Genomic DNA, 9,053 nt, shown 5'->3' with positions numbered 1-9,053 from the left:
GGGGGGGGGGGGGGGGGGGGGGGGGGGGGGGGGGGGGGGGGGGGGGGGGGGGGGGGGGGGGGGGGGGGGGGGGGGGGGGGGGGGGGGGGGGGGGGGGGGGGGGGGGGGGGGGGGGGGGGGGGGGGGGGGGGGGGGGGGGGGGGGGGGGGGGGGGGGGGGGGGGGGGGGGGGGGGGGGGGGGGGGGGGGGGGGGGGGGGGGGGGGGGGGGGGGGGGGGGGGGGGGGGGGGGGGGGGGGGGGGGGGGGGGGGGGGGGGGGGGGGGGGGGGGGGGGGGGGGGGGGGGGGGGGGGGGGGGGGGGGGGGGGGGGGGGGGGGGGGGGGGGGGGGGGGGGGGGGGGGGGGGGGGGGGGGGGGGGGGGGGGGGGGGGGGGGGGGGGGGGGGGGGGGGGGGGGGGGGGGGGGGGGGGGGGGGGGGGGGGGGGGGGGGGGGGGGGGGGGGGGGGGGGGGGGGGGGGGGGGGGGGGGGGGGGGGGGGGGGGGGGGGGGGGGGGGGGGGGGGGGGGGGGGGGGGGGGGGGGGGGGGGGGGGGGGGGGGGGGGGGGGGGGGGGGGGGGGGGGGGGGGGGGGGGGGGGGGGGGGGGGGGGGGGGGGGGGGGGGGGGGGGGGGGGGGGGGGGGGGGGGGGGGGGGGGGGGGGGGGGGGGGGGGGGGGGGGGGGGGGGGGGGGGGGGGGGGGGGGGGGGGGGGGGGGGGGGGGGGGGGGGGGGGGGGGGGGGGGGGGGGGGGGGGGGGGGGGGGGGGGGGGGGGGGGGGGGGGGGGGGGGGGGGGGGGGGGGGGGGGGGGGGGGGGGGGGGGGGGGGGGGGGGGGGGGGGGGGGGGGGGGGGGGGGGGGGGGGGGGGGGGGGGGGGGGGGGGGGGGGGGGGGGGGGGGGGGGGGGGGGGGGGGGGGGGGGGGGGGGGGGGGGGGGGGGGGGGGGGGGGGGGGGGGGGGGGGGGGGGGGGGGGGGGGGGGGGGGGGGGGGGGGGGGGGGGGGGGGGGGGGGGGGGGGGGGGGGGGGGGGGGGGGGGGGGGGGGGGGGGGGGGGGGGGGGGGGGGGGGGGGGGGGGGGGGGGGGGGGGGGGGGGGGGGGGGGGGGGGGGGGGGGGGGTAATTGTTAGGTGGAAGTTACTGACAAGTGCGAGAGAAAATTATTGGGTAAAGATTCTTAGGTAAGTACAAGAAAATAAAGGGGTTGTTTGGTAAATAGCTTATTGGGCAGTAGATTTGACTAGTTGATAACATTAGCTGATTGTAGAAAGATATTTTGTAAATTAATTGTTAGTTGATAACTGATTACATGCAAAAATGACTTTCTCAAAAAGCTGATCGAAAAAGCTATTTTGTGCAACTTTTTGAATTCTAACATTTTAAAACAATAAGTTGTTACAAAAAGTTAATTAATCAAACACTTATATTGATTGTTTAATCAAATTAAACAGTTAATAGCGATCAAATAAATTAAAATTAACTGATAAACTAACTATATTATCAAATAATTAGGCCAAAGTGCCCAGACAAATTAAAATAATTGCGTCCTTATCTTGAACCTCCATGCACGTTGCGCGGTGTAACTTTTTGTGAATGTGATGCTAGTTAGACCAGCAAAAAAACAAATGAAAAACACATTTTAAGTTTGCCTTTTTTATAGGATTTTGCTCTTGAGGTCAGAGATGACATGCAACTTTATACATATACGTTGTCACTGGAAATTTCCTGGAATTAAATTGATATAAGTTTTTTGGAAAATTAAATTAATCACCACCTTTTGTAAAACAACTTGTTGCATATATAGTGAACCTTCTCGACCACCGGGTTTATTAATTGTTAATTAATTGTACATAAAGTGTCCTATTTAAATTCAAATGACATGTACATTAAGTTGTGGCTGCCTTTGTTTTGCGACTTAGACGATTTGTTTGAATATATTTTGTCTTGTCATCAAATCCAATCTATACAATGTGTGGCATACATGTACTACACTTTATATCTACGTATAATAATATATATTAACTTTATTTATGTCTAATATATAGTCAAACGATATGATAATAATTAATAATACTATACATTATTAAAAAAAAAATTAGAGAAATGTAGAAACATACCATAAATTAGGCATTTGGGTGTTAAATATTGTATTTGACCCCCTAATTTGCCTTCTTGCTTACCAACAATTTTTTTTTTAAATTTCTATTAGACTTAACATTATCGATTCTTATATAATTTATAAATTTAATTAATATAATTTAGTAGATAGATATAATAATTTTTTTTGAGTGACGAGAGAAGCACATTGCCACTGTAAATAGTATACATAATGTAAATCTCATTCTTATATAACAGATCATAAACTATACTAGAAAAAAGAAATTTGGTATAATAAAATTTTGCTTAAAAGAGAATGATGGTTTTACTTAGCAATTAAGTACCAAATTAGAATATAGTTGGATCTAAGTAGAAGCAGTCATTTTCATACATATATCCACCAACTGTAAAGATTTAGCTGCTAAAATCTCTGATATCACCATCATTAAATCATAATTCCTTTTTTTTTTCTTTAAAGTGAACGGAGTAAATCATCATGTTAGATTCCATCAACTCATTCTCAAGAATGTAAGATTTTCACCGACTCATATTCTTATAGCTTGGCAAAAACACGTGTAAGACTGTCTCACTGACCGTGAGATAGGTCAGATCAAGATGAAAATGTTATAAAGAAAAGCAATGTAATACTAATCAATACTAATCATTTTCAAAAAAAAAATCAATACTAATCAAGAATAATGTGTTTGTTACTTGGAAAATAATGTAATATTAATCAGGATTAAAGTGTTTGTTACTTATAAACAAAATTGTAATACTTTTGAAGAAAAATACAATACTTTTACATTTTGATTTAAAAGTATTTCAGTTTTTACTCAAAAGTATTACATCTTCCATAAGTAACAACACTCTATTCCTAATTAGTATTACATTTTCAGTACATATATTACAATTTAATATTGGTCTGACCCATCTCACAGATTCCACAAGAGAATCACTCTCTAAGCATTAATGTATTGTGCATTTTCTAAAAATGATTTTTAGTTCACTTTTATCGTCGCGAAATTACAAATATAATTACTTAGAGTTAATTCTATTTTTGGTCCTAGATTTATAGGTAACAGTTCACTTTTAGTCATTTTCTTTCAAAACATTTACTTTTAATCCTAGTATTACTTGAATAGATCAAGTACACTCTTAATGCCTATTTTAATTTCCAAGTCACAAATTTTAAACCTCAAATGAAGAGCTAAACTTTTTCTACTTGAACAAGAGGCTTTAAGTATGTATATACACACTATTAGGCATAAGTTTAGAATAACCATCCAATACTCCTGGCTAGAGTTACAAGACAAATTTCACTGAAAACACATTTTGGAGTAGCGGACTGACTGTGAATTTTCTCCTCAATAAAAAAATATCAATACCCAGTATTATTGTACTCATTGTCATCGGTAAATTATTGTGTGGACCATCACAAAAAATAAATTTTTAATTTACTAAAAGTACATTATTCGTATACTGAATGTACATTATACAAAATAATATATTTTATCTTAATACAATGTACATTTTAATATAATAAAAGTACATTATTTATGTGCTGAATGTACATTATTTGATAGTGCGATCCACACAGCAATAATGATAGGTTGTCATCCCTGCCCTCTGAAATCCCATAGATTGGAGCAATGGCTTCATGACGAATGCAGGAGGGCAAGTGGGAGAATAAGCTAAGAGAAGTGAAATTGGTATTATTAATTAAATATCCTTTTCCATGTAATATGTGAATTAGATCAATTTGCGGTACAGCCCAGGCCATGGCACAGCTATGCATGTGATTATGAGATCAGATTAACAAGAAAGAGATATATAGATATACAGATAAGTTTCAGCCATGAAAACGACCTTTGAATGCTCAAACAACAATAATAAAGTGTCATTTTCATGAACTCATCATGAAGTGTGTGTGTGTATATATATATAGTAGACCCAATAGTAATAGCCAATTGGAACAGTAAGGCTACGTTTTAATAAGAATAAATAATGATATGATAGAGGATAACGTAAAAATTATATTTGATAGGATATGAATTATATTTTTTTAATGAATTGATGGTTAAAGTATTAGAGTTTTGATGAGTTGATACAGATAGCGTAATTAATTTTGAGAATACAGATCTATATTGACTTAGCAGTTTAGGAAGCTATCGGTTCTAGTTGGTAATGGCAAGCCTATGTAAATTATGATTGATTGATTATAAAATCTGTAATAAGCTAGTGGAGATGTTGGGAACATCATGATGACAAGTTGTTGATAGAGTTGACACGGTATTTCCTAACTGGGCATCTAAATTACTAATGTGATGGTTGATGAAGCGGTACACGAGAGTGACCATTACTAGTAGCAATACTCGACTTTCGAGGGCGGTTTCCCAACCAAACACGACTGGAAAGTGTTTGCAAACCTAGATATTCAGGTTATATTGGGCTAGTAGAATTGCTAGTAACCAATCCCAACAAAGTTGGTCGAATAGTTAACTTGATAATGTCTACTATTGGCTTTTTTTGTTTGAACCGGTCAACTATGAACAACTTAGGCTGGTTTATTACCTCCTTATGGTCCTTTGACGGCTAAGATTACAAGGTGAACTTCACCCTGCAGAGTGCATTTTCTGGTAGTGGCCGGAGATTTTTCCATAAATCAAAGAATTGCCCAATAACCTCATCAGATACTTAATTAACTCAATATATACATCATGTTGTTAGGTTTAAAAGTTTATTATTGATGAAATAAGCATAATATTACCACATATTCTACAACAAATTGCTTCATCATATCAGTGTTGCAATCTCTTTTCCTCTTATAGTTTTTTAGCACCCAAAATGATGAAGGAAAGGATTTTGGATGGCATCTAAAGAATGAGCTTTTTTCTGCAAAAGGAGTGCACTTAATTGGAGAAAAGGAAAATAAAAGTGTAGGAAATGTCAGCATGTATACAATATAGTATATGCACACATGGATCCAAATGAACTTGAAAGGTCACTTATTACAGTAGCTAGCACTGCAGTGGCTGCAGCAATGCTAATGGTACAAGATTTTTGTGCTTTAATTTTGCTGCCAAAGATATGCCTCTTTTCGAGCTAGCATTCTTTATAAGACCTTTAATTTCAACAACTTTACTCCACATTCACACATATTAAAGCACTAGAGAAGATGTTGGGTGTTTATGTTTTGATTAACTCACATTGCCTAGTTAACCGAGGCCGCATTTTATACGGTGTGTGTTTGGGAGAGCGACTGGAGTAGTGACTGTTTCAATTATGTTTTGGAAGATCATTTGAATTAATTGCAATCAGAACAATTGAAGCAGTTCAAGGTTTCAATTGTAGAAAGTTTGACTGAAGAGATTTTTGTTTAAAGGAAATCGTGCAATTAAAGTGATTCAATTGCTTCAATTGTCATTGTTTTAACTACTACAATCTTGAATATATACACTTTAACTTAAATGGAATAATATCATTAAATTTAAAATTTGAATGCTAGTGTAGTTGCCAAACCCAACACTTGAAAGCACAATACAATGTTGGGTGTTTGATCTTTGAGAACATACAAATCACTTTGCGTCAAAACCGAAGAGATAAACCCTATTACTACTTGAGAGTGTGCATTGCATAAACCCAGTAATGGTAAATATGGTTACCAGTGTAATATTAGATAAGTGAGTAACAATAATGTTGTGGTGTAAGAAACAAAGTCTCCCCTCCTCCTACAACATACTCTTCTTTTATATCTACTGCAAACGACTCTTTGTGTAACGTACATACATTTAATCCTATCTGAACTAAGTGCTGGTAATAACAACAAGGTATAACTCCTCTTCAAAGTGTCATCCTTGCGTAACGGGTGACCGTTTGTCTGCTTTCGGGTCAGTACTTGTGATTCGGGTCGAGTACTCTGTTACCAGCCCCCTACTCCCCAGTTTGCGAGCGTAGTCGATCTGCTTTCGGGTCAGTGCTTGTGATTCGGGTCAGGTACTACTTGCCCAATTACTCTGTTACCAGCCCCCCTACTCCCCAGTTGAGTTTGCGAGCGTAGCCGAGTCAACTAGGGAGTAGTAATAGTGCAAAATGAATAAGAATTTTTTTTTTGAAAGGCCAATGTGGCGGCTAAGGCAGGGCCTTGGCTCTTTACTCAAAAAAGACCCTCCCGTGACCGTGACCAATATGTACATTGATAATTATTGATCAGGGCGGACCATGACCACTGAGACTCGAACTCACCTCCTCCCATGTGGAGGTGCAACCAGGTGCCACTAAACTACAAGGTCTTTTGTCTTAGGAGTCCATTTTGAATATGTATTAGATTTCTGATCTAATAGGTATTTTTTACATAGACGCATCACTTCATTGTCTCTTTGTCACATAATATTTCACATTGAGCTTCAATAAAGCTTTCATGGGTATGCCAAGCACCTTGTGCTCAAATGACATGTAGTGACTCTCCCATTTGGGAGGTCATGAGATCGAGCCTCAGTGGAATGAATAGATATTACACGTTCAAAAAAAAAAAAAAAAAACTTTCATGTGAAACCCCAATGGGTCGCCCATATGTATGTGTTGTGATTTTTTGTGTTTTGCGTTACGAAATTATGTACCTTAAGAGTATAACTCTATATCTGGAACAAATTAGTAATGGTGTCTTGTGTTACAAATTTATGTGTCTTCTATTTTGAATTTCTGTGTCTATGAACACAATTATGCACCTAAATTAGATTTGAAAAATAATTTAATATATAACATATGTATGTGTCTTATGTTATGATTTTTTGTGTTTTGTGTTATGAATTATGTACCTTACGAGTATGAATTTTGTACCTTGATATTTCAATCTAGGGTCGTCCATAATGGCATAATGTTTTGTGTCTTGTGCTGTGAGTTTTTGTGTTTTGTGTTATGAAATTTTATACCTTACGAGTATGAATTCTGTACCTCGTCGTTTCAATTCATGGTCCATAATAATGCTATGTGGACCCTGATCCATGATATAGATTGTCAATTAAAGGTGTGTTTGGAAAGCAGAAAAATGACTTCTGGAAAATATTTTTCGGAAAATGAGTCATTTTTCGGAAAATCAATTCATTTTATATGTTTGGATGTATTCTGGAAAACTGTATTTGTGTGTTTGATTCGTTTTCTGGAAAAGGGGTAGAATTGTATAATTATATATTTTTATTATTTTATTTAAAATATTAAAATTTTTATAATAATATAAAAAAATATTTTTAGGTAATAAAATTAAAATAAAAAAAATCTTTCCCCCCCTCTGGTTTCCGGCGAAAACCAGATCAGATTTGGTTTCCGCTGGAAACCAGCTGCTCTGGTTTCCTCTCCGGGAACCAGAGTAGTGCTTTGGCTTCCCGGTCTCTGGTTTCCGCAGCGGAAAGTTCTCTGGTTTCCGACGCCGGAAACCATAGCCTGTGACGATGCACAGTTTCATTTTCCGTCAATTTGGGCTCATTTCCTCAGTCAATGGAAAATGATTTCCGTTGACTGGATTTTCCAAGTGCAGCCAAACATGGAAAACCCGGAAAATGATTTCCAGAAATCATTTTCCAGGTTTCCAAACACAGCTTAAGTTCAATGTTTGTATCATAGACCAGAGTCCGTATATCGAGATGAATCATTAATATATGTTCAGTTCTAATATATTGCAGATTCACTTTTAATGTACTATAAGTTTGCCAAAGGCCTTGTGGTCTAGTGGCACCCGGTTGCTCGAGCTTCAGTGGAGGCGATATTGGCTCTTTGTGCTTCATTTGGTTAAGAAAGTAGCAATGAACAGATACTATATTGTAACATAGTCAATAGTACTCAAAAAAAATTGTACTATAAGTTTATTTTGACTTGCAAAAGAGTTAATTATATTTTTTGTCCTAAATTTATAGGTGATAGTTCACTTTTAGTCATTTTTTATTATAACATCCACATTTGATCTTAGTATTATTGTGATATGATCATTTTTTATCTTCTATCAACAAAATAATTTTAATGTCATTAAATACAAAGCTATTTCGATATTTAATTACGGACTTTTTCATAAAAATATAATAGGGTCAATTCACTTTGTATAAAAATGATTGAAATGCCTTTGTATTTAACGATATTTCAACGATTTTGTTGGCGAATAGCAAAAATGGTCATGCTACAATAGTACTAAGGCCAAATATAAATATTCTAATAAAAAAAAAGTTAAAAGTGTATTGCCACCTATGAAATTAACTCTAAAGATGAATTTGTATTAAGGTTCGGGACTTTGGGTACACAATATAATTTGCCAATTAAGTTGAGCTTTCGCTTCTTTCCAAAAAAAAATAAAAAATAAAAATAGTTGAGCTTTCGCTTTGGGCCTTAGAAGGTTCTAGGGAATCCAGCCCAATTAAACTTTGTAATATGGGCCCACCCACTAGAAGGACCCATAACAGTAATGCATATTATTCTATGGACTGGTCCACCTTACTATGTTTACAATTTAAAAATTTTATATTTACAATTTTAGAATTTTAGAATTTTATAATTTCAATATACAAAATTAAATTACTCAATATTCATAATTTTTTAACTCTATATTTACAATTTTGTTATATAAATTCAAAAATTGTGTTATACTTGAATATAGGGTTCTAAAATTGTGAACATATAGTTCTAAAATTGACAAATTGTGAATATAGAATTTTGTAATTGTGAATATAGAGTTCAAAAATAATAAACATAGGGTAAAAAATTGTGAACATAGAGTTCTAAAATTGTGAACATAAATCTGAGTCCACCTTGCTCAGGTCCATGGCATGACTACCGTACCAGTAATGGAACCTAATACAATTAATTTACACTTGCTTGCACACTTTTCAGTCAACATAACAAGCCCTTATTGCTCTGTGATAGATAGTCACAAATCGATTAAATTGAACTAATGTTGAGTCACTTATGTCCCCCCTACCCCCCACACAAAAAAAAAAAAAAAAAAAA

The 9,053-nt window shown here is 40.1% G+C and overlaps 1 protein-coding gene across 1 annotated transcript; it reads right to left on the bottom strand.

Annotated features, from left to right (window-relative positions):
* Positions 1-5: 5 nt before the first annotated feature.
* LOC116023505 (basic proline-rich protein-like) lies at positions 6-1,082 on the bottom strand (the record flags this gene model as incomplete). The annotated part of the gene is made up of 1 exon (XM_031264512.1): positions 6-1,082. A coding segment is annotated over one exon (1,077 nt), but the record flags the coding sequence as incomplete, so codon positions are not given.
* Positions 1,083-9,053: the final 7,971 nt, after the last annotated feature.

The sequence above is a fragment of the Ipomoea triloba genome, chromosome 1, assembly GCF_003576645.1.
Source record: "Ipomoea triloba cultivar NCNSP0323 chromosome 1, ASM357664v1".
Taxonomy (NCBI): domain Eukaryota; kingdom Viridiplantae; phylum Streptophyta; class Magnoliopsida; order Solanales; family Convolvulaceae; genus Ipomoea; species Ipomoea triloba.
Note: the sequence above shows the minus strand (reverse complement) of the source record. Positions and strands in the feature narration are given on the sequence as shown.